This window comes from Phaenicophaeus curvirostris, chromosome 1, assembly GCF_032191515.1.
Source record: "Phaenicophaeus curvirostris isolate KB17595 chromosome 1, BPBGC_Pcur_1.0, whole genome shotgun sequence".
Taxonomy (NCBI): Eukaryota; Metazoa; Chordata; class Aves; order Cuculiformes; family Cuculidae; genus Phaenicophaeus; species Phaenicophaeus curvirostris.
The window spans coordinates 205,748,260-205,773,415 of NC_091392.1; the positions used below are offsets into that span (position 1 = coordinate 205,748,260).

General features: G+C 37.5%; 1 protein-coding gene across 2 annotated transcripts in view; it reads right to left on the reverse strand.

Annotated features, from left to right (window-relative positions):
* The window catches only part of DYNC2H1 (dynein cytoplasmic 2 heavy chain 1), a 155,241-nt gene that overhangs the window by 106,951 nt on the left and 23,134 nt on the right, over positions 1 to 25,156 (reverse strand). For both annotated transcript variants that reach the window (XM_069883447.1, XM_069883446.1), the window contains 25 exons: positions 23,662 to 23,789; positions 21,455 to 21,604; positions 20,113 to 20,318; positions 18,822 to 18,977; positions 18,618 to 18,732; positions 18,069 to 18,239; positions 17,494 to 17,876; positions 16,690 to 16,822; positions 16,480 to 16,597; positions 16,180 to 16,292; positions 15,971 to 16,090; positions 15,019 to 15,169; positions 12,642 to 12,844; positions 11,969 to 12,151; positions 10,533 to 10,715; positions 10,151 to 10,374; positions 9,214 to 9,329; positions 8,221 to 8,420; positions 7,286 to 7,550; positions 6,563 to 6,770; positions 5,611 to 5,740; positions 4,097 to 4,252; positions 2,588 to 2,847; positions 1,686 to 1,932; positions 525 to 676 (listed from right to left, as the gene is read on the reverse strand). In XM_069883447.1, the coding sequence (XP_069739548.1) occupies positions 525 to 676; positions 1,686 to 1,932; positions 2,588 to 2,847; positions 4,097 to 4,252; positions 5,611 to 5,740; positions 6,563 to 6,770; positions 7,286 to 7,550; positions 8,221 to 8,420; positions 9,214 to 9,329; positions 10,151 to 10,374; positions 10,533 to 10,715; positions 11,969 to 12,151; positions 12,642 to 12,844; positions 15,019 to 15,169; positions 15,971 to 16,090; positions 16,180 to 16,292; positions 16,480 to 16,597; positions 16,690 to 16,822; positions 17,494 to 17,876; positions 18,069 to 18,239; positions 18,618 to 18,732; positions 18,822 to 18,977; positions 20,113 to 20,318; positions 21,455 to 21,604; positions 23,662 to 23,789 (4,471 nt within the window). The remainder of the gene's footprint in view (positions 1 to 524; positions 677 to 1,685; positions 1,933 to 2,587; positions 2,848 to 4,096; positions 4,253 to 5,610; positions 5,741 to 6,562; positions 6,771 to 7,285; positions 7,551 to 8,220; positions 8,421 to 9,213; positions 9,330 to 10,150; positions 10,375 to 10,532; positions 10,716 to 11,968; positions 12,152 to 12,641; positions 12,845 to 15,018; positions 15,170 to 15,970; positions 16,091 to 16,179; positions 16,293 to 16,479; positions 16,598 to 16,689; positions 16,823 to 17,493; positions 17,877 to 18,068; positions 18,240 to 18,617; positions 18,733 to 18,821; positions 18,978 to 20,112; positions 20,319 to 21,454; positions 21,605 to 23,661; positions 23,790 to 25,156) is intronic.

Here is a 25,156-nt window from a genome sequence, read left to right on the forward strand (position 1 = left end):
ACGAAGGAAAAGAAAGTAATCATTAGTGACTATCACTGTTAATTTTTTAATTAAAAAGATTCAAAGTTTTATACCCAATTACTAAGAAATATCGATTAATAGCATCTCCATCAAACAGCTAAGTTGAAGAATTGTTTTATTGCACTATGCCACCATCAGAAATTTTCTAAATACATCTGCAAACATGTTCAAACTTAAAAAGAAACAAACAAACTTCTTTTTTATCTCTCTAACTTTGTAAACAGAGAGCATCTTAATATAAAGCTGCAGAAAAACAGTTTACTGAAGCAAAATCACCCAATACGAAACATATTTCAAACACTTCACTATCAACAAGTAGCTGCAGATTGCTCCTTAGCTGGTTTCTAGTGCCAAGAGGCACTAGAAGATCTGAAGATCACAACTGTTAGAAAAGATGAACGACTAGAACAGCCACATCTTCATAAAGATGAAATCAAGCAAGGGCCCCATAAACAGAGGTTGAATCCAAGTTCTGAGAGTCAAACTAATTTCCACATACTTACTCAATTGCACAGAGACGAACAATAGAAGTAAATCTGGAGGTAAGTTTATGTCTTCCTAACGTTCCTCCAGCACACATGGAAGCCACAATTTGGATGTTTTCTAAACCAACCCATTCCAGATTTTCATCATAAAAGCCTTGATATGTAAGAACCTTTCACAATTAAACAAATATTTCATTAAAAAGAAGTGAACAGAGTATCACACAAAAAACAATTAAAAATAAATAGTCAGAAGTACACCACTATTACTGTTTTCTTAATTGCCAGAGGTAAACTAATCCTCTCAGCTTGGTGTCAGCTGTAAACTTGCTGAGAGTATGGTCCTGCCCCATTGTGCAGATCATTAATGATGATGTTAAACAAGTGCCAGCTTACAACTAGACTTTGTGCTGCTGATCACCACTCTCTGGGCCTAGCTGTTCAGCCAGTCTTCAAGTCACCTAACTCTCTGCTTATCCAGCCCATAAATCAACAGTTTTTCTGTAACAATCGTTTGGGAAAGGACATAAACGGCCTCAGTAAAGTCCAGGTAGCCTAAATCCATTGATCTCCCCTTGTTTACCAGGTCTTTAATTTCATCACAGCAGTTTATCAAGTTGGTCAAGCATGATTTGCCCTTGGCAATCCATGCTGATTACTCCTGATGATTTTCTTGTCATTCACATGCCCACTGCATTATAACTCATCGAGGCAAGCACTGTCTTCATTTAATTATGTATATAAGCCTAATACAAATAGTATCTTGCTTCTGGTTGACACCTACGTGTTCTAGCAAAGTACAAACAAAATAAGTCATAGACTCATAGCATCATGGAACAGTTTGGATTGGAAGGGACTTTGAAGATCATCCAGTTCCAAAAGCCCCCAGCCATGTCCCACTAGATCAGGCTGCCCAAGGCCCCATCCAACCTGGCCTTTTGACCTCCAGGGATGAGGCATCTACAACTTCCCTGGGCAACCTGTTCCAGTGCCTCACCACTCTCATGGTGAAGAAATTCCTTCTTATGTCTAGTCTAAATCTGCCCCTCTCCAGAATATAGCCATTAATATCAATACAGGTTGTTAAGTATGAAAATAATCAATGTAGGTATTCACTACATATACTAAACTATATCCAATTACACTTAAGTTTCTTTATAAAGAACTGACGCAAGTTTTCACCTGCTGTAGAAAAGCCACGAGAGTGCTTGTCCCCCATTTATCAGGTTTGGGTAGATTGATATCTTTTAAGTACAAAACAAGCCTTTCACAGTCCTTTGGTCTATAGACTCGTCCAGTGTTTGTACTGATTACAATGCAAGTTTGACTTAATTTCTGCAGGAGATGCTGAGAAGTAGTTTGTGCACTGCAGTGAATGGTAGCAATCTGAGTGGATCGGAGCTGAGAAAATGCAAAATGAAGCAGCATCCTAAAAAAAGCAAATGTGTACATCTGTATAAGCATAAACAATACATAAATGCATTAAAATATTGTGTATCCAAAGATATTGTACAATTTTTTAATTAAAATGCATATAATACATACTGCATTAACAGGCAAAGTATGAGTTTTCCTGAATTAAGTATTCTTGCCTTTAAAATTGCAGTATTTTCCACTTAATAAATTCAATAAAAGTGTAGTATACAGCTACACAAAACAAATACATAGCCTTAATACCTTGGATAGAGTGATTCAACCCATCTAAACGAGGAAGCGAAGATAGGAAACAGGATGAGCTAAATCCAAGCACCTGCACAGAGGGATCTAGTGCCTCTTGAGATGATACCAGGTACCTCGTGTGCCTTGCGGCTGTTGCTCCATGACAGTACAGGTTTACCAAAGGTCCTGTTTCATATCGAACAGCCTCATTCAGACATGTTAGAAGCATAGTGGCAGCCTGAATGTTACCTCTAGATCTTCCCAGGAATTCACCTATTTGCCACGACTGAAGGTTTGTTTCATTAATAAATTAAACAAATTCTATTCTAGCAGGAAGTCATAGGAGAAAATCATTATAGCAAAACATTACAAAATTTGTCAAATAGATAGAAGTGTATTTTGCTTAAAAAAGGAAATATTTTTACCCCTTTCCACATCCTTCAGGACCCACGAGAAGAAAAGGTTGCTTATTGTTAAAGTCTAGCCAGGGTCTAAAGTAATCTAAACCTCTCTGCATGTCAGGGGTTTGGATGACAGGAAGTGTTTGGAGATTACTGAAGTCATCAGCTGTTAGTTTTTCAGGTTTTTTCAGCTGATATAGCATTAGATGTCCAGTGTCGGTGTCATAATACGTGTCCAGGGGCTTCCTTGGATCTGGTGGAGATTCTTGTGCCCAACTGAAGATCTTTGAGAACAAAAAAAAAAATTATTATATAAAGATTCTGTTAAATCTATACTCCTAACGACAAGCCCTCAAGCCCTAACACTTCATAGAATCATAGAATCATAGAATAACCAGGTTGGAAGAGACCCACTGGATCATCGAGTCCAACCACTCCTATCAAACACTAAACCATGCCCCTCAACACCTCATCCACCTGTGCCTTAAACACCTCCAGGGAAGGTGACTCAACCACCTCCCTGGGCAGCCTCTGCCAGTGCCCAATGACCCTTTCTGGGAAAAATTTTTTCCTAATGTCCAGCCTAAACCTCCCCTGGCAGAGCTTGAGGCCATTCCCTCTTGTCCTGTCCTCTGTCACTCGGGAGAAGAGGCCAGCACCCTCCTCTCCACAACCTCCTTTCAGGTAGTTGTAGAGAGCAATGAGGTCTCCCCTCAGCCTCCTCTTCTCAAGGTTAAACAACCCCAGCTCTCTCAGCTGCTCCTTATAAAGCCTGTTCTCCAGCCCCCTTACCAGCTTTGTTGCTCTTCTCTGGACTCACTCCAGAGCCTCAACATCCTTCTTGTGGTGAGGGGCCCAGAACTGAACACAGGATTCGAGGAGCGGTCTCACCAGTGCCGAGTACAGAGGGAGAATAACCTCCCTGGACCTGCTAGTCACACCATTTCTGATCCAAGCCAAGATGCTATTGGCCTTCTTGGCCACCTGGGCCACTGCTGGCTCATGTTCAGTCGCTGTCAACCAACACCCCCAGGTCCCTCTCCTCCAGGCAGCTTTCTAGACAGACTTCTCCTAGTCTGTAGCACTGCATAGGGTTGTTGTGCCCCAAGTGCAGAAGTACTACTTACTACTCAGCTATTTCCCTACAGGCAATACAGACTGCAAACAAATCAGAGCACAGATCATAAAATCATAGAATGGTTTCGGTTGGAAGGGATCTTAAAGATCATCCAGTTCCATTCCCCTTGCCATGGGCAGGGACACCTCCCACCAGACCAGGCTGCTCAAGGACCCATATAACCTGGCCTTGAACACCTCCAGGGATGGGTCAGCAAAAACTTCTCTGGGTAACCTGTGCTAGTGCCTCACCACACTCAATGTGAAGAATTTCTTCATAATGTCTCATAGAAATCCTCCCCCTTCCAATTTATAGACAGATATTCTATTACTGTAAATTTGTTAGAAGATAGAAAATAATTTTTCCTTCTATGTATACTAAGAAACTTTAATAAACTTGCCAAAAAAGATTATTACCTCTTTTGCAAATTCTTGTCGTGATTTCATGTTGAGATTGCCACCAAGACCACGCAACAGGTTAATAATAAACTCTCCACGATCAGTACACCCATGAAGATGAGACAGTCCATTCATCACAGTTCCAACTAAACTTGTTTCTACCACGGAATCATTCTGTAAATTGAAAGTTGTAGTAAATTCAAATATATTCCTAAAAATGAATGTGATATTGCTGCCAGACTGTTACTCGTTGCTCTTTGACACTTCCACAAAGGGTGAAAGATCTCAAGACTGCTGTTGTTCCAGAAAATTCACTTGACATGAAATTATTTTTAAGCACCGATTTAGAAATTTTAATTCCAGACTACATATTGATGTAGTTTAGGATAAGCAATCGGAACTATCCTTACAGATTTTTTTGAATCTATAAAAGAAAGCAACTATTAACCAGTGCAATTATTAAAGAAAGCAACATAACTGTATAGTAGCAATCTGTCTAGTCAATGTAATCTGTATGGATTTTGCTCTTTAGCAGTAACAGGGATTTCCAGCATCGGGAACAATGTCATGTTTTTTCCTCTATATCCACCTGAAGATACTTTAAAAGTCTAAAAACCTACATGAGTGAAAGAACCAAAAGAGAAAATAATATGAAAAACATGACAGGACCATACATGTTCCCCAAGGGGAGGTAATGCAGGTGTCTCAAACACTAGTTTGCTGGGGATTTCTCCAAAATTATAAGCCACTTGTTCAATGCAAATGCAACTCCTTCAGAAGGAGGGGAAGCAGGGAAGCATCTAGAAACATTAAGGAAATCTAGTATATGCAGAACAATTATCTCAATGTACATCCCAAAATCACATAAATCAGATATTATAGAAGGTTTTGGACTATCCTTTTTTAATATTGTAATTACAGATTACCTTTCACCTACTGAAAAAAATCTTTCAGATAAGGATTTTAGTGGAATCCTAAAGAGCTAAAGTTATGTATCTGAAATGCAGGACAGATTAGTGGAAGCTGTTAACAATCAGATTACTTTTATAGATACGACTCTACCGATCTTTTTAGGTGGTATTACATTTCTCCCCAACCTATTAGAAGTTTCATTCTACACTGTGCAATTTTTCAAATTCCACCTGTTTTCTTGTTATAGACAATAACGTAAATCTAGAAAAACAATTTCTTCACTTGTCCATTTTTTGGTTTAGAAATTCAGATCATTCAGATCTTTGAAAACAGAGAAAAATTCCTAGTACAGAATATAAAAAACAGATATTAATTTTCATAGAAATATAGGTATTTCATCAGTTAAACTTGTATCGCATGTTTAAAAACTTTAAGTACAGCAATCAGGCCTAGGAAACTGATTAGAATAGTTAGAGTATCAAATTTTTTAAGAAAATAGCAATCAAAAAAACTGAGATTTTTTTGTTATTTAAAAATTAATACGAATGTTCTCTTCAGTGTTACACTAGCAAAGTAGATAATTCTTAACACAAGCTGAAATGTGATTATCAGTTACTAACCTTCTTCACAACCCAGTTCAAAGCCTTTTCAAAATAGTCCCCAATCCAATTTTCTAGGTTGTATCTGCATTCTTCAGGCTGACTTCTTAGCCAAGACTTTATTAGAGAATTAAGATCTGTATCTTCATCACTAAGTCAAAATAAAACAAGATTCAGACAAATACAAGACATCCACATCTTCATATGGACAGGTTCAAAGGAACAACAGAATAGCAGGAATAGTTCAGGGAAATAATTTTACAAGTATTTCTAAGCAATATTGAGGCTCTATAAGGGTCACACACAAAGAATCATAGAATCATAGAAGAGGTTGGGTTGGAAGGGACCTAAAAGATCATCCAGTTCCAACCTCCCTGCCATGGGCAGGGACACATCCAACTAGACCAGGTTGCCCAAGGCCCCAACCAACTTGGCCTTCAACACCTCCAGGGATGGGGCAACCTGTGCCAGTGCCTCACCACTCTCATCGTGAAGAAATTCCTCCTCATGTCTAGTCTAAATCTGCCCCTCTCCAATTTATAGCCATTGCCCCTAGTCCTGTCACTATAAACCTTTGTAAAGAGTCCCTCCCCAGCTTTCTTGTAGCCCCCTTCAGGTACTGCAAGGTTGCTATAAGTTCTCCTCAGAGCCTTCTCTTCTCCAGGCTGAACAATCCCAACTCTCTCAGCCTGCCTTTGTATGGGAGATCCTCCAGCCCTCAGATTATCTTTGTATCCCTCTTCTGGACCCGTCCCAGTAGTTCCATACCTCTCTTTCAAAAAATCTGAGATACATTAGCCAAAAGATGATGCCGTGACAGTATATTAGCACATGCAATCTATAAAGTGAAGTTTCCCAGTGATTTGCTTCGTAAATGTAAGCACATAATTAAATCGTTCCATACACTTTAGACTACCTTTCAAGTAAAGGAGGCATCTTTGCTTACTTTAAAAGTAACACTCCTGTGACTTACCTCAGAAAGATCATTCCCATTCGAGATATCGTAGCAGGAGAGGCACAGCTAAGGTCATGCGTTTCAAATATAAAATTGACATTTGAGCCAAATTGAATTCTTTCTCCGCTGGGCATAGTCAACAATCTGTTGTCATCCAAAACAGAATTCAATGATTCAATCCATTCAGGATCGATATCACCATCGCAAATTATCCATGAAGTAATATCTATTTCCAGACACAAAAAATAAAATATTAAACATAAGAAAAACACTTGAGGAATATCACCCCTTGATATTTTAACACTGTTTAGTATTCCTGCCTTGTTATAGCGTAAATACAAGCTCTATGGAGATATTTAGGCTGGACATTAGGAAAAAATTTTTCACAGAAAGGGTCATTGGGCACCGGAACAGGCTGCCCAGGGAGGTGGTTGAGTCACCTTCCCTGGAGGTGTTTAAGGCACGGGTGGACGAGGTGCTAAGGGGCATGGTTTAGTGTTTGATAGGAATGGTTGGACTCGATGATCCGGTGGGTCTCTTCCAACCTGGTTATTCTATGATTTTATGTTTTTCCTCTCTTATCACAAAATTTGGAACATATAACAGTATCCTTGACTATGTCACCAAATCTTTTCTCACCTTATGCTATCCACAAACAACACCACAGCATAAAAATAGAACTGAAAACAACTAATTTCAGTAATTTAAGCATTATGATATAGAATATCCTCACAAACATACCTCGGGGTTCTCGTACCACTTGTCGAGCACTATTTGTAAGGACACCATCGGACCATTCTCTGGTATCCATGTCAATATGGCCTAGCAACTGATGTCGAGGCATCGCTTTGGGATTCATAGTATACTGTTTCACTACTTTGCCAGTTTTACCAAGTGCTGCCTTTAACATCCGCCAAAGTGTTGATTTACCAGCACCACTTGGACCTACAATAACGACACCCATTCGCTGACGTAGCTGTTCGTATAATTCCAAAGCCTTCTTGATCTAGATAACAAAAGAGATAATGGCTATGTGAAGTCGTAAAACTAAATCAACCATGTCCTTTTTTAATGTTTCTCCAACTTACTTGGCATGCAATCATTTTGTTTCTATAATTTTATCGTTTGAAACAATATATTTTTAAACAAACTTGCAGAAGTATTTAAAATTATGATACTAAAGAATATCAATAAATTTATTTTGCACAACCCTATGCTAGAAGCATTTCACTAAATTTCCAACATAAAAACATCAGCCCTCTTTGGGCATATTTTTAACTAAGAAATTAATGAAACTTTAGTCAGAAAAATTCACCCAGCCCTACAATAAAGAAATATAAATGAGACACAGAACCGCTTGGTAAAACCAAATGTTCGTATATTTAATTCTTTCACTCCAAAACATTCACTGGCATTTGTACCTGGGTTGAATGTAACTGTCTCACATGTTCACGTCTTAATTTTCCCAGCATTATTTTTCCTTCAATTACCATGCTTCAAACACAGATATCTATTTTTTTTCATATAGATGTAATTAAAATTTAACTGTCAGTTATTCTCACATTTTTGGAAAAGACTTCTTTCAAAACTGAACAGAAATTAGTCAAATAAATGCAATGTTAATCAGCTCAATTCAGAATAACTCTTATTGTTTTGTTGCCGTAGTTGATGTTCACCTGAGTGCTTATAATTTCCAGATTTGCTTCTTCAAAGACTTGTTGTAAAGCTGTAGTTAACTCCATATACTCCACATCTTTGAAGTCAATGCCAGGAAACACATCTTTAACCAGTGCATCAAAACGTGCACAGTCTGCAAATGTCAGCTTTGACATGGTATTAAGCCGCAGAGCTTGAACCACCATGTGACTTTCTTTAACTAGAAATAAAAGCAAAGAAGCCAGATTGGTTTAAGATATTAGTTCAGTTCTTTTCCATGCAACGTATCAGCACTCGAGCCCATCGTGCTAAGACACAGCAGGAGGAATCACAGCACAGAATACTCCAGTTCATGCACCATTCAGCTTGGAAGTCTGATGAGCACTTTACTGTATCCTATATGCCCACCAATGAACTCTGTACCGATTTGAGATGATTATGAGGAGGCCAAGGGGAGGGCTACAAAGAAGGTCAGAGGGCTGAAGCACCTCCCACACAAGGACAGGCTGAGAGAGTTGGGGTTGTTCAGCCTGGAGAAGAAAAGGCTCCAAGGAGACCTTGTAGTGCCTTTCCAGTACCTGAAGGGGGCTACAAGAAAGCTAGGAAGCTAGGGAGAGACTGTTTACAAAGGCCCTAATCTGCCTTGTAATAATTTTAGGAAACCTCATATAGAATCAAAATGGTCTGATGACTGATGAATAATGACGGCATCAGAAGATCAACTTGCCTGTCCTAATCCAAGTGAAAACAAGAGTTGTTGAGAATCACTCAAAATCAGTCCAGAATAAAGTCCTGTATCTATGTTCTTATCATATAAAAGCTCAATGTAGAATATGGCAACAGTCATTTGTGATCTCCTAATGAAGGAGGGCTATCACAGATATTTTTTCTTTTCTGAATTCCCTCCAGATCCAAGCCATGGCTTCTCAAACCTCCAGTGAACAAGAAAGCTGTAGTGAATGATATCAGTACAATATCCTGAATAATCGAAGGGTTGGCACAGTCCAACTTACTTTCTTGCTTTGCTTCACCTTTCTTCAGCTGATGAAGAAGACTGCCACAGCCTCTCAAAACAGTCTTCAATGCTCGTAAACCCCAATCATAGTGCTGCTGTGGTGTCAGAAGCTCCCTAAATTTAAAAGCAGCAATACTGTAATAAGCTTTAAGTGACAGTGCCTGAAATTTTTATTTTTGTCGAATGAATATGACCATAAAATGGTCTTGGCCTAAAGAGAAAGCTATTAGTACTTGTAGTGGCACCTGAAATGCATAAGCAATGACAGTACAGAGGGAGAATGTTAATTAGGACCTCTCAACTTTGTTCTATCTAATATGCATACTTATAACCAAACAAACATTTGCATTTCAACAACTTCAAGACTAAATTCAACCTAATGCTTGCAAGAGTCTATGTGCTCACATCCATATTTAGTGAGAAGAGCAGGGGAACAGTGCTTTGTCATCTTGAGATTCTAACTACATTCCAGGTATTATCACACCTGAACCTCTCGATATATTGCAATATTTGTATTTTATAAGCTGCAGTAGTATTTACAGAGATTTGCATGGTATACCATTCAGATTTAAGAGCTGCATTGAACGTAAAACTTTAGATGACTCCAACCTGCAGTCTTAAGCCTCGTTTTGCTTCTGATACAGGACTTTCTGCAATATCCAAGTCATAAAACATTGCAGAAAATTATCAGAAAGTATGTGCAGGTTGCATCCCTACATTCATGCTTTGGCATGGACTAGACAGAGAAGAAACAAGATGGCAGTGAGATAACCAAAAATGATCAATGCTAAAATAAAAACAGGAGGGAAAAGAATTAGAAAGGTAACTAAGGAAGTTACAAAGGAAAAAAAAAAAATAACAATGATAATGATAATATTAATGATAATAATAATGATGATGATGATGATAATAATAATAATAATAATAAAGCTTACCTTGCCAGATTAAAAATAGCCACTAATTTTCTACCAAGTATTTTAGCATCCTTAAAGCCTTCTGAATACAAAATCACTTCTGCAATGAGTTCGTTGTCTGGATGAGTCATCGCAACCGGCCTGAAAAGTTGTTTGAGGTTATCAGGGAGTTTTTGTCTTCCTCCATAACCCTTTCCAGCAGGATTCAGAGTGATAAATATTCCAGAATTATGATCCATTTCAACCTACCATTAGAAGCGCATGGTAATAGGATATTGTCATACGAAACAGTATTAAGAAATTTTGCGTGGAATGTGTTTAGTTACAGCAGTCAGGTTTTAAGTTTGACCCAGCTGTTCATAGACTATCTTTATAAGAAGAAAATAAGCAAGTTTTGCTGTACCTTTTTGCCAAGCATCTCGCAAACAGGACTATGTTTCTTCAATGCATGTTGAATTGTCTGGATCTGCATGGATACTGCAGACAATACAGCTTCCTCAAGTCTATTGAATTCATCAAAACAGCCCCAGGCACCACACTTCACTAAGCCCACAAATATGCGCCCCATTGACTTCACATCAATGCCCTTAAAATTAAAAAGAACAGTATCAAAATTGAAATAACAAGAAAAGAATGAAAGATTGTCTTCCCATCTATTAAAAAAACATGTGTTGTGGTTTGAGTTAAAGTAGAACAGTTTCTAACTTCAGCTCACTCTCATCTAATTAACTTAATTTTCTGAAAGCTAACTGTATGTTTCTGAGACACGGTTCTTCTCTAGAAGTGATAACACAGGGCATTGGTACGGAGAAAGGCCAATGCTTAGACTTATTCCTACACTAATCAAGGCCACCCTTGAGCTGGTGTTTAAAAAGGTTGGACCTGCAGGGAGAGGCAGATCTCAAACTGAACAACAGAGGATTCCATCCCATATACGTCATACTCAGTATAAAACTAAAAGATCACGAGGGTCTTGTTTTTAATTCTGTGACAGTGAATATCCAATGAGTACCTCATTGGTCCGGTTGCTCCTGAGCATGGATAAGTGTATTCTTGAATCTAGTTCCTGTGCTCAGCTCCTTCCTAACCATGGATCCATTCCTTCATGTCTGCTCTGCAGCATTTGTGGTGACGTAGAGTCATCAAAGCGTGGCAGCACAATCTCAGATATTTGTACATAAATTATTACTTTCTATTATTTTCATCATTATCATCTTAATCATTATTATTGTTACTTCATTAAAGCTGCAGTTCTAGTTTCCAACCTGCAAGTTTTTTTCCTTTCATTTTCTTTTCCCTTTTCCCTGGGGGTTAGGAGGAGGGATTTGGGAGCCCAACAGCTCAGCTTTAGCTGCCAAAATTGGCCAGGCCAGGGCTAAACCATGACAACGTGATACTGGAAATATCTACAAATTTCTAATAGAAACTAACAAATTATCAAAAGTATTTCTAAAATTGTTTTATGAAGTATAGGCATAGATATTCTAGACATATATTTGGGAAGGGACTTTTTACAAAGGCTTGTAGCGATAGAAATAGGGGCAACAGCTATAAATTGGAAAGGGGCAGTGTTAGACTAGATATTAGGAGGAATTTCTTCACCACGAGAGTGGTGAGACACTGGCACAGGTTGCCCAGGGAAGTTGTGGCTGCCCCATTCCTGAAGATGTTGAAGACCAGGTTGGATGAGGCCTTGAGCAGCCTGGTCTAGTGCGAGGTGTCGCTGCCCATGGCAGGGGGATTGGAACTGGATGATCTTTAAGGTCCCTTCCAACCCAAACTATTCTATGATTCTATGATTCTATATCCATTTTCTAAATTATACAGAACCATATTCACCTCATCACAATTAAAGACCAATACTTGTCTTCCAAGAAGTCCACCTAAGGCCTTCACTGATTCTGTCTTTCCAGTTCCAGCTGGACCATAGGGATTTCCTCCAAGGCCCATCTTCATAGCCTGAGTAAGAGTTAGGTAGCACTTATCTGTCAAAGGTGTATAAACAAGTTTGGGGGAATTACCCTGCAGAAAGAAAACAAATTATATTAACTGAAAATTACTGACAATGTAATTACATTAATATCACTCATAAGTAATTAATTAAAAAATATAACATAACTGTCAAGATTACTGCTGCATTAAGTATATGAATTTGTTTACCATTATGAAGTTTTCCTGATTTCATATCAAATGTTAAAGCACTGTGTAAATTTGTTTAGAATTACAGAAAGGGGTCAATACAGATGAAACCGCACTCTGATACGTAAAAGCAGCAAGCATATTACAAAATATTTATATGATAACATAGCTGCTTTGAATATATTTTCCCCATCAATATAGGAATGAAAATTATTAGCCTGTCTTTTAGTATTTTCTATAAAACAGCATGCTAAAGACACAATAAAGTTGAATAAAATAGCAACAATTGGGAGGCAACCAGAAGTAGGTGTGAGTTGAGAAAGTGTTTGACACATCTATAAAAGCTACCAGGTAAAAATTAAAAATACCCCACCTGATATTCATAGGTGTATTGGAGTTCAGCATCTACCATCTGAACGTAACATTTTTGGTCTTTCATATAAAATCTCAGCTGCTTCTTCCAAGCCCAGTCTTCAACACTGTGAACCTGAGCTTGATTCAGCTGCTTCACCACATCAATGTTATGAATAATTTCAAGAATCAGAGCTTTAAGCTTGAGCTCAAGGATTCCTGACTCTGCAAATAACCACAAAAAAAACACAAAACAGTGTAGAAAGGAAGACACACATTACCCATGCTCAAGTTCACTGTGCTGCTATCTGCACTTTCTACTCAATTATAGATAGAAATATTATTTATTATCTAAAGCAAGCAGCACAAAATGAGATCCTGAAAGAGAACGTGAATTATCATGTAAATAAGGTCATTTAGAAGTGATTTTCTCTGCCTCTACACTCAATAGAGAGAGACAGAGGCTTTTCTGGGAAGAAATTTATTCCAGGAATGTTTGCAGCTATGTCCACCTCAGTAATCACTGTGGCAGAATCTGTTAATTGATCTACTGAGGATCTGAAAACGATACTACATGCCCTCTGGAGATTTTACTCAGAGTAATTAAGGTGATGTGGAATGTTGTTTAACAGATTGGGTTCATTAAATCTATTCTGAGAATGTGTTGTTTACCTTCATTTGAAAGAAATTCAGTTTCAGTGCTCCTATACTATCCCATGATGGGAATTAAACCAAATTAAGTGTGGATAATCAGGCAACTCACTTCAAAATAACACTCATTATCCAAACTAACAAGTTACCATAAATGCATTACACAACAGATGGAATGAACACACTTCTATAACTGATGACATTTCTCCAATGGCTACAGAAAAAGCACATAAAGGGAGCTTAAATAAAGAACCACACTTACAGACTGTTGAAGATAAGTGATAGGCATCCTATTCCTAAGTAATATATCAGATGTTAACAGTTCATAAATTCTAAACTAGAATTTAATACAGTAAACCACCTATATAATCTGGTGGAAGACTGTAAACTACATGTCAAATTGAATCTTTCTCTACACATAGGGTAAGAGCCATCAGACTTAATCTGCACTATAGAACTTTGCATCTGAGGTAGTAGTCATTCAAAGCATCACTTCTAGTTAAAAGAAAGATATGAGCACTCAAAGACATAATTATTCTGGCCCATTTGGACTCCAAGAACAATCTCTAAGAAGCTGCGGAAGGGGCTGGGGAACAAGTTTTACAAGGAGCAGCTGAGAGAGCTTGGGTTGTTTAGCCTGGAGAAGAGGAGGTTGAGGGGAGATCTTATGGCTCTCTACAACTACCTAAAAGCATGTTGTAGAGAGGTAGATGTTAGTCTCTTCTCCCAAGTGACAAGTGATAGAACAAGAGGGAATGTACTTAAGCTGCATCTGGAGAAGTTTAGATTGGACATTAGGAAAAATTTCTTCACAAAGAGTTATTGAGCACTGTGAGAGGCTGCCCAGGGAGGTGGTTGAGTCACCATCCCTGGAGGTGTTTAAAAGTCCGGCAGACTAAGTGCTTAGGGATATGATTTAGTAGTGGGCAGGTACAGTTGGAGTTGACAATCCCAAAGGTCGTTTCCAACCTAATGATTCTATGATTCTATGCATCACCACTAGTTTAATGGTTTTGCTGCAGAAGAACTCAAGAATTATTAGGTCAAATGCAGACGTGTACCTCTAACAGAGAAAAACAGAATCACAGTTGTACAGAATATATTGGCATGACATTATCTACCTCAGCTGCTGTTTCGCCAGTTCCTATGAAACATAATAAAAGAGGCACAGCTCAGTAAGTCAGGACAAATTGTCAGTAAATATGTAAACAAAAAACCATCACAAGTTATTTAAAAATTAAAGAACCCAAAATATAAATGCTCCAAGATCATTGTTAAATAAATATTTTATTTAGATCATCTCTAAATAAAAATCTATTGTTCACTTTGTAAAAGTAAATGCCCTGATCTTGGCAGTAAGAAAATGATAAAATCACAGAATAGTTTGGGTTCGAAGGGATTTTAAAGATTACCCAGTTCCAACCCCTCAGCCATGGGAAGGGACACCTCCCACCAGACCAGGCTGCTCAAGGCCCCATCCAACCTGGCCTTGAACATCTCCAGGGATGGGGTAGCCACAACTTCCATGGGCAACCTTTTCCAGCGCCTCACCACTCTCATTATGAAGAAGTTTCTCCTTATGTCCAGACTAAATCTACCCCTCTCCAGTTTACAGGTGGGTAACTCAACTTTACAAACTGAGATTGTGACAGATTTATATAATTTCCTGTTTAAATAAACAGAATGTTAAATACTATTCAACTACATAGACATTAAAAAGAATTATATATTAATTATCATTTTTATACCTGTACTGCCAGTATCTTTTGATCTAGTATCAATACTAGTGTAATGTTCCAGTTTAGCCATGAGTTCTAATTCCAATTGTTGCAGATGATGGTCTTTGATAGCATTTTCAACATCTTCAGTGAACTGAATTTGTTCTGCCAAGGAAAGAATCTTTGGAAAAGAAAGTTCAAATTACATTTTATAAATACAGGAGACATAAAGAAAAAGTGTTTTTCAAGTCATTTGCAATTGCTTATTACGTCTGATACGTCAAGTCTTTTACTGTATCATTTTTAAACAAAGCCACATATTTGCTATGTTCATATGAATAAAAAGAGCCATCTTTAAACTTGACAAAATATAGCAAAAACTTGCAATGTAATTTAATCCAGCAAGAGTCTTAGAATTTCTACAGCATGTGGAAGCAAAATCTTTAAAGCATCTTTTCTAATTAATGTGTCTGTGACATAAGTCAGACGGAAACTACCATGATTCTGTGATTTCTAGAGGTCCCTTCCCACCACAACCATTTTGTGATTCTGTGTGATTCTCTGTGCGACTGATCAAAATTGCATAAAAAAATGTCATGTTCATGACTATTTCTGTTTATACAGCTAAGCTTTAGAAATGATATTTGAATCAGATTCAAAAAGGGCTTTTTTGTGTTACTAAGTCTTAGCAGTCCTGCATGTAACATTCACTGCCAACTAAGAGCACAATTTACCTCAAATGTAATAAATAGATGGATGTTAGACCAGGTGTCACATGAGAGACTTGAGTATTTCAAATGTTAACAAAAGAACTATAAAACCACATTTTTTAAGAATTTCTCTATACTATAAATGAATAAAATTGATTTGTTTGGGGTTGTTTTCTTCCAAATCGATACATATGCTTCTTTATGAGACTTCAAAAAATAACTTATTCGGTAAATCTAAGACTACATAGTGGTATTACTGAATCAACTACTACCTGAGAAGGAAAGAGTGACGGATCAATTGAATCTTGTGATTTTTTTCCAGCATCAACACAGTCAATTAACATTTCTTTCAGGGTCTCCTTCATCTCCAAAGCCAAACTGTTTAACCACACCTGACAAAGAGATGGAAAAACCTCAAAAGTTACATTACAAAATAATTTCTGAAAGACACTTGAACTACACTTGGACGCGATTTTCTTACCTCCACATCATTTGACAGAAGAACTTTATTTCTAAGTGGCACGGTTTCTCCTTCTACAGATTTCATGGCAATGATGTATTTAAATTCTTCATCAAAGCTCACACTATTAATGCCTATTAAATAGGAAATGACAATGAAGCTATATATCGCTAAAGTCAAGCATTAATATTGTTGAAGTCAAACATTAATTCCACAGTGTCTAGTAGTGGAGAGAGAGAAAAAACATCTACAACATTACTGTACTTTGAAGAACTTTTTTTCTAAATAAGTACATTTTACAAGCGAATATTAATGCATTACCAGCAAAAAGTTTCTTAAGATGAGACTGAATAACCAGAGGATTTGTGGACTGTCCTAAAATTTCTAATAAGTCATCATCTCCAATGAAATAGAATCTTGGAAATGCTGAGCGCTTTTCCTAAACAAAAAACCAAAATGCATCAGTTTTGTTGATTTAAATTCAAACTTGCTGACTTTTTGTATAGACAAATATATTCCTGTCAGTTGTACCTCCAAAAACTCATTCAAAGATCTCTGACATCTCTGAAGCTGGTCATGTAGGGTAATTAAGGTATTTCTTATTCCTGTCCGGGCATTCAGTGATGTAATCCTATTGTCACTCTTGATATCTGACATAATGGATCTTGATAGAAAAAAAAAAGAATAATTCATAAAACAACAATTACAACTAACCCAAATACAATATACAAGTAGTTACATAAATAAAAATTAAAGCACAGGTAAATTATAGAAATATCTGATTTATAACTTCCAGTTTTCAGTATTAATGATGAAACACTTCCGAATTTACATGAATGCCTCTCCAATGCATTTTACAAACAATTCTTGCTAAAATTCCTTTACCCCAAACCAAGAACATTCAATTTTTGTCTTTTATTTCCTTCTAAGAAGCCATATTCAATCTAATGAAAACAGATGTTATACCTTTCAACGTTTCTAAAATCTCCTCCCTTTTTATCTTCCTTAGCGAACAGTTTTCAACAAGAAATTATTCCTGAAAAAATAATTACATCACCTCTCCTTCTGTTGACAAGATTTATCTTGTGTTTGCCTGACTTGTTCATAACGTTTGACATTTTGTGCGATGCCATTCTTCATAGGTACCCATTAAATGAAACCTACATTATCATCTTTATCTGTCACTGCCACACATACACATCTACTCAATTCCTGTTGCTTCACCTTCATCTCCATAAATATTCCAACTGCTCCATATATTATCACCATGAAGAATGTTCTAGTCTACACACATCAAAGATATTATAAAAATAAGTTGAATTCCATAACACTAACCTGAAGTCTTCATCAACTCTATTAAACCGAGCCTGTTCCTTGGGCAGAGATCCACGACCAAATATTGGTTCCAAATAGACCCATTTTCTTTGAATTTGGTTTAAATTCTGCAGATACTCATCTAACTCGGCCAGCTTTTTTTCCCAGATGGACACTTTATCTTCAAAACCTTTGTAATATGGAGAGTCCTTGAGGGACTGCAGAAGACAGCGATGATCTCCAACTTGGTTGACTATGTCTTTCCAGTCCTTAATAAGCCTAATAGTCCTGCCTTGGCTATCTTCATAATCTGTTAATGTAAAGACAGCTCCAACTCCCCAGAGTTCAAGTTCACGTAAGGCTTCTCTGATTGTGACTTCACCTTGGGCTCGACAATTCAAATCCTATTTAAAAGCATAAATAGATTTCCTTTGAACCTACAAAGCTTGCAATAAATTTTCCATCCAAAAATATAACATAAATTCTACTTCTACAGTAATAAAGATATAATCATACAGAGCAAGATATACTGCTTAAAATAAACCATAAAATAAAATAAAATAAAATATAGTACCTTTACCTGTAATTATTCATACCTTAAGTTCCATTGCTTTATCTATAATAGTATCCGTCACTTTTAGAAGATCTCCAAATAACAAACCCTCAAGTGTAGTGCCTCGTGGAAGACCCAGAAGACGAAAGAGATCCAGCCAATGGTCTGGAGAAAGATGTTCTCCTCTTACATATTTTAGGAGTGGAATTATCATCTATAGGAAAAAAGCATATGTAAATCCATCCAGTCTTTATGAAAACTGTATCTGACTACAGTGACATGATATTAAAACAAAAGTTTACATCCTTAAATAGAACCATATTTTTTTTCCAGTTCCTGGATTTAATGTTTAATAGTACAAATCTCAGGAAAAGTCACTGCTAAATGTGTGTCTGTGTAAATTGTAATTACCCTCCTGTTCAATGTCAGGAACTAAAAGGCTCATAAACATAACTGTTCAAAACAGTTACCAGAACATAATTTCTTAAACTGTAATTGATTTTATTATATGAACGATGACCTACAGAATGAATTATATTACTAGTAATAGTAAAACATCTTTTAATATCTTTTTTTGTAATTATCATCTTACTTTATATTTATCAACTTCTTTTTGCAACTTTACTGTCATTACAGTGTGCTCTTCCATCTTCCTCATTTTGTCATGCCAGTTAAATAAAAATTCTTCAAACAGGTATGTTTTACTCCTGCGTGAAAACCAAATACAAAAAGATCAATGAGACAGAACTGCAACCACGTAGACATGTCCATGAAAAATAACGTAACAAAATCATACCTAAAAGTAATCCAGTCTTCTTTGGCTTTTTCCTGAAAACCTTGATAAAACTCTTCATACAAGGCCCAGACTTCTGCACAACTCTTAATGTCCTGATATATAACTTCTGACAAAGAGAAGTCAGGCTCGTCCAATTTAAAATGACGGCACTCTTCACTGAATAAAAAGATCAATGTATTATAGATTACATTATTCTCTTACACATTTATAGTTTAAGAGATGGTATCATATCAAACCAATATTTTTTTAAGAAAAGTCATTGGCTTCATTGAAGAACATCACTGCCAACTGCAATTCTTTAGTCTTCTTCTTTAATAGAAATAACAAAGGAATAGAAGGGGCAACTCCTACACAGCAATCTTCTATATTCACAATTATTTTCCATAAACTTCCATTTCTTTCTCATTTTTGAGAAAAGTTAATTACTTTGTGCCCCCAAAACAAGCTTGGAAGATAATTTTTAACTGATTTTTTCTTCCTGCTAGAAAGAATATATTACTTTTATTTACCATCATATTAAAGTCCCAAGCTAAGAAATCAAATAGAAAACTTTGTCTGCTCAAGTGTTGCAATAATGAGCTTACTGAGAGTAGGCACCTGCATAATAGTCTATCAGATAGGACACTTAAGAAATGTGAGAGGTGAACTCTTGTTCATTTAAGTTACAAGAAGACTGAAGTAATATCTCCCCATTCTTGGACCAATATCCTAAATCTTCTCTTAGTGAATATTTCAGAAGTTAGAATCAAGTCTTTGGTGCCTTTAGTGCACACACTCACTTACATGTAAACCTAAGAAACTTCTCAAATTTTTCATTCCAAAAACTCTATCAGACTTAGCTTGAGACATTCCTGTTAGGTAAATTCAACAAAAAGGATGTCGAAATTTAATGACAAAGATGTAATAGAATAGAATCATAGAATCATAGCAAAGTTCAGGTTGGAAGGGACCTTAAAGATCATCCAGTTCCAACTCCCCTGACATGGGCAGGTCCCTCTAGATCAGGCTGCCCAAGGCCCCATCCAACCTGGCCTTCAACACATCCAGGGATGGGGCAGCCACAACTTCCCTGGGCAACCTGGGCCAGTGCCTCACCACCCTCATGGTGCAGAAATTCCTCCTTATGTCTAGCCTAAATCTGCCCCTCTCCAGTTTATGTCCCTAGTCCTATCATTACAAGCCTTTGTGAACAACTAAAAAGTACTATCTGTTCTGATACAAATTAGTTAACATTACTGCAAACGATCCATACATTAACAAATAAGGTATATTGGGAAATAAAAATACATACATGAGCTTTTCTTTCACGGTTTCAAGTTCATCAAACTCCTTTTTCTTTTCCTTTATGATCTGAGCACTTTTCTCAAGCACATCCTGATCACCTGTTTCAATGACATCATCACCTGGCTTTAGCTGATCCCAACGGGCTTTAAACTTTTCCAGGTCTTGGAGATAGGCGTTAATATGTGAAATCACATTTCCTTTCATCATTTCAATCTGTAAAGCAAGAGTTTAAATGAAATTCCTTCAATAGTTCTTCACTACAACTATGATCAAAATCAAAGTATCAGCTTCAAAACTTCATCAAAACTTCATAACTACAACTTGATCAAAATCAAACTCAAAAAACTTCTTGTACAATAATCTATGAATATGCTCACCTTTATTCTTCTCTGTTTTTCTTTAATTTTTCTGGTAAAAGGAGCACTGACTTTTTATGCTGGTATTGGGACCTATTTATTCAGACTATAGTACCTATTTAGCCTGCAACTTATAGCGCATAGAAAAATTGCTATATTCGTATGGCATCTTGATATCTTCAGCAGAATTTCAAACAAGTCCAGCAGTTTGCCTATGGACTGCAACTGCACATAGTTTAGCAAAGTTCTATGAAAAGAAAATCATAGAATGGGTTGGGTTGGAAGAGACCTTAAAGATCATCCAGTTCCAACCCCCTGCCATGGGCAGGGACACCTCCCACCAGACCAGGATGATCAAGGCCCCATCCAACCTGGCCTCGAACACCTCCAGGGGTGGGGCAGCCACAACGGCCTTGGGCAACCTGTGGCAGTGTGTCACCACCTTCAGCTTGAAGAATTTCTTCCTAACATCTAATCTAAATCTTCTTCCTTCCATTCCTCCTCATCTTGTCACTAGAGGCGCTTGTCAAAAGTCCCTCCATTGCCTTCTTGTAGCTTCCTTCAGGTACCAGAAGGCCACTCAAAGTTCTCTCCAGAGCCTTCTCTTCTCCAGGCTGAGCAACCCCAACACTCTCAGCCTGTTCTCATAGAAGCAGTACTAAAAACACAATAAAGTAATAAAACTGCTGTCTTTTAACTGATACCCTGTTTTCCTCAGTTAACCTTTGCATGCATTATCTCTGTCACCAGAAAGTGTTTGAAATAGAAGTACAACAATATAACATTAATTTCAGCATCAGTTCAACAGAAATTGCACCTAGTTATTGTTTGACTAAGTATTCTTCCTTTCAATGCTCTTCTTCAACTCAGGAATGTTGGTATTAATGTTGAACTGAGAACATTTATGGATTTAATCTAAGCAAAAATATTTCTCTAGAGTTATTCAAAGTAATTTAAGCATTTTTAGGTAAAGTACTAATCTTTCATTGTTACCTGTTCTGTAATCATAAGCTGGTGGCTTTCCATCATTAGCTCAAATTTATCCCATGTAGCTCTTAAGCTACTGAGTGTGTCCAACCCTGTCCCAGCCACAGTTCGTAAAAGTTTGTTTTTGTCTTCAGCCTCTTGAAACAGGAGAAAAATCTAAATTCAAATGGATTAAAAATACGTAAGTACCCAAAAATTTAGCATATCCTGTTTAGCCAAACTACAAGCAAACACAAAAGAATCATCAACTGTGTATGCACAGATTATATGCTTATAAAGAACATACAGGTAAAGGGCCTCTTCAGATATTGCAGCAATCCACTCAATTGGATTCAAAAACAGCAGCAGAGCAACAGAATTCAGTAAACGTGTGTGTGTGTGCGTGCTGCATCTGGCTGGGATGGAGGTCATTTTCTCTACAGCAGCTCATACGGTGCTATGTTTTATTTCTGTGATGAAAACAATATTGATGATGCACTAATGTTCCACCTGTTGCTGAACAGTGTTTAGAGAGCATCAAGACCTTCTTTGTTTCTCATTCTACACCCAGGGAATAGATTGGGGGCGCACAAGACGTTGGGAGGGGGCACAGCCAAGCAAAGACATTCCATGCTATGTCATGTTCTGCAGTTAAATGGGGTAGAGTGGGCTTCAGGTAGGTTAAACATCTCTTGCTGAGGAACAGGCTGAGCATCAGTGAATCCACAGGAGTTGGTGAGCGATTGCTCACTTGTTCTGTTTTCTTTCCTTCTTTTTTTTCCTTCCTTCCCTCCTTCCTTCCTTCCTTCCTTCCTTCCCTCCTTCCTTCCTTCCCTCCTTCCTTCCTTCCCTCCTTCCTTCCCTCCTTCCTTCCTTCCCTCCTTCCTTCCCTTCACTTTTGCAGAACCCTAGGTCTTTAAAAAGGCATCAGTAAGGGTGTGGATGGAGGAAATTAAAATTATATGCTGTGAAGCTTTAAACACAAATCATCACCAAAGGTATTTAAGGAAACCCTCACAGAAAACCAACTATATTCTTTGATGTAAGACCAAAGGTCCTTGCAGCATTAATTAACTGGGTAAAAGACAGAAACAGAGACAGCAGGAAAGGGAAAGTTCCTGGAATAGAAAACGTTCACCCATGGAGTTCTGTAGGTACGTGACCTTCTCAATGTGTCCATAAAAGAGTTGGAAAAAGAGACTAACCTGTGAGATGATAAAGTTCACTGATGATATTATGTTATTGCAGGCATTAAAATAGTTCAGCTGTGAAGAACTGCAGAACGAACTTAGAAGTAGTAGTGACTGACAACACCAGTGACAAAAAAATTCAAGTAGATAACCATGACATACATGAAAAAATAAATTTCACATGTACAAGTTGAGTTCACATGTACAAGTTGAGTGACTGCAATTCAGGATTGGTATCTTGGGCTTACAACAGCCAGTTTTACAAAACTGCCAGATTAATCTGAGCAGTTGGAAGTAAATCAAATGTTAGGAGTCACAAAGATCAAAATGAGAATTAAGGAGATAATATTGCTATTTCATCATATAAATCCATGGTTTGTTCACATCTTAAAAATTGTACAAAATTCTGTTGGTCTCACAACAAAAGATCAGTAGAAAAGACTTAACAAGGGGCAACAAAGACAATCAAATTTATGAGTGGGCTTATGTGCAAGAAAATACTAGGTCAACTAAAAGTCCTCAATCTAGAAAAGAGAGGGTTCATACAGGGAACAACAAACAAGAATACAACCACTGGTCATAAAAAGGAAGAACAGGGACTGACTGGTCCATATCTTTTCCAACATAATACCTAAGTGGTACAAAGGTAACAGATGGCAGGAAACAGCTAATCACTCTATACTTTAACACACAACATTCTGGATGTCAAAGGTGTATTTGCCTTCAAGAGGAGATGACATAAGGTTGTGGAACAGAAATCCATTGAGTGGATGTTCAGGAACCACATAAAGCTCAAAAAGTCTTTGGTTGGAGGCTAGAAGTATGGAGAAGCATTAAATATGCTACTCCAATTTATATTTCCCCCTAGGCATCCACTTCATTCAACTGCTGGAGACCAAATCCTCTGCTACATGGACCGATGTCCTGACCCTATATGACCACTGCCTGTTCTCAACTAGTTTTACTAAATATAAGTTCCCATACTAGAAAGCAATTGCATTTTTTGATAGCTGTTGTGATGGGTATGATAAAATAGCACCTTACCCCTTCTTTTCGTTCATGTAGGTTTAAATATTTTGCATTGTCTTCTGCGATTTCCTCTACAGTCTGAGGCCTAATCACCAATGTTTCCATGGCACCAGTGAGAAATGAAGAAACATCACACAAGTGAGCTATATAAAAGTGGAAAACGAAGTTAATATGGTGTGACTATTTGTAGTAACAAATATCCAACTCAGAAAAATGTATTGCAATACAACATTGTCATTTGACATGATAATGTACGCAAAATATTTGCTTAATAAACTGCAGATCCCAATCTTCCATGCTGCTTCGATAATAACTATTTGTGTTTATACATAGCTTCTAAAATGTAATCCCCTGCATTTCAGCGTGTTGTAGCTTGAGATGAAGTAGAAAGCTTCTAGCTTCAGCTCAGTCTCGTCTAAGTAACTTCATTTTCTGAAAGCTGACTGCATGTTTTTCAGACAAGGTTTCTCTTCAGAAGTGATCACAAAGGTTACGCACAGAGGCCAATGCTTACACTTACTCCAACAGAAACCAAGGCCATCCTTGAGCTGGTGGAGCCACCAGTCAAAGAGGTGAGAAAGGTCGCACCTGCATGGAGGAATGGACAGGATAGATGGCCCCAAACCGGCCAACAGAGGATTCAACTCCATACACGTCATACTCGGGACAGAACTGAGAGATCACGAGGGTCTCTCTTCTTCGATGGTCAACATTCAGTGAGGACCTCATTTGTTTGCCCCGATCCCGAATCCACGTGTTCCTGAACCCAGTTCCTGAGCCCAGCTCCCTCTTAACTTCAGACCCTTTCCCTCATGTCTGCTTTGCAACATTTGTGATAATGTAGAGTCATCGAGGGGTGGGGTAGGGGCACGATTTCACAGATTTTGCTGTATTACTGTTATTATTATTTCATTAAAACTGTAATTTTAGTTTCCAACCTGCAAGCCCTTTCCTCTCACTTCCCTTTCTCCCTTTCCTAGGGGTGGGAGGAGGACAAAGGCAATTGGGAACCCAGCTGCTTGGTTTTAGCTGCCAAAATCAGCCAGGCTGGGGCTAAACCATGACACAATGTATGATTGAGACCATAAGCATCAGAGTACCTTCTGAGAATTAAACATAAATACACAAGGTATTTAACAATACACTTTCAAAATCTGTATAGGTCTTTTTGGGTAAATGGAGAAAAACAGACGTTAAAATGCTTTGGGGGTTTTCATGGGGCTTTTTCAACTTATTTTTTTTTTTTAAAGAAACAAACCAACTAAAGCCAAATTGCTTTAAATACCAAAAAGATTCACAAACAAAAGCCTGATTGAGGTATAATGTATTTTCCTACCAAGGTAGATATTTTTGGTACGAAGAAAGGAGCTGTACAGTTCCAGGGAATAATGCATCTTCCAGGAAACAATTCATCATCCAGGCTACAGAAATAATTCTGTTTTTATACAAGCCCTGTTCTGAGTTTCCTGTGATGATTGTTGCACTTAAAGCACAAAGCACTGGTATTTCT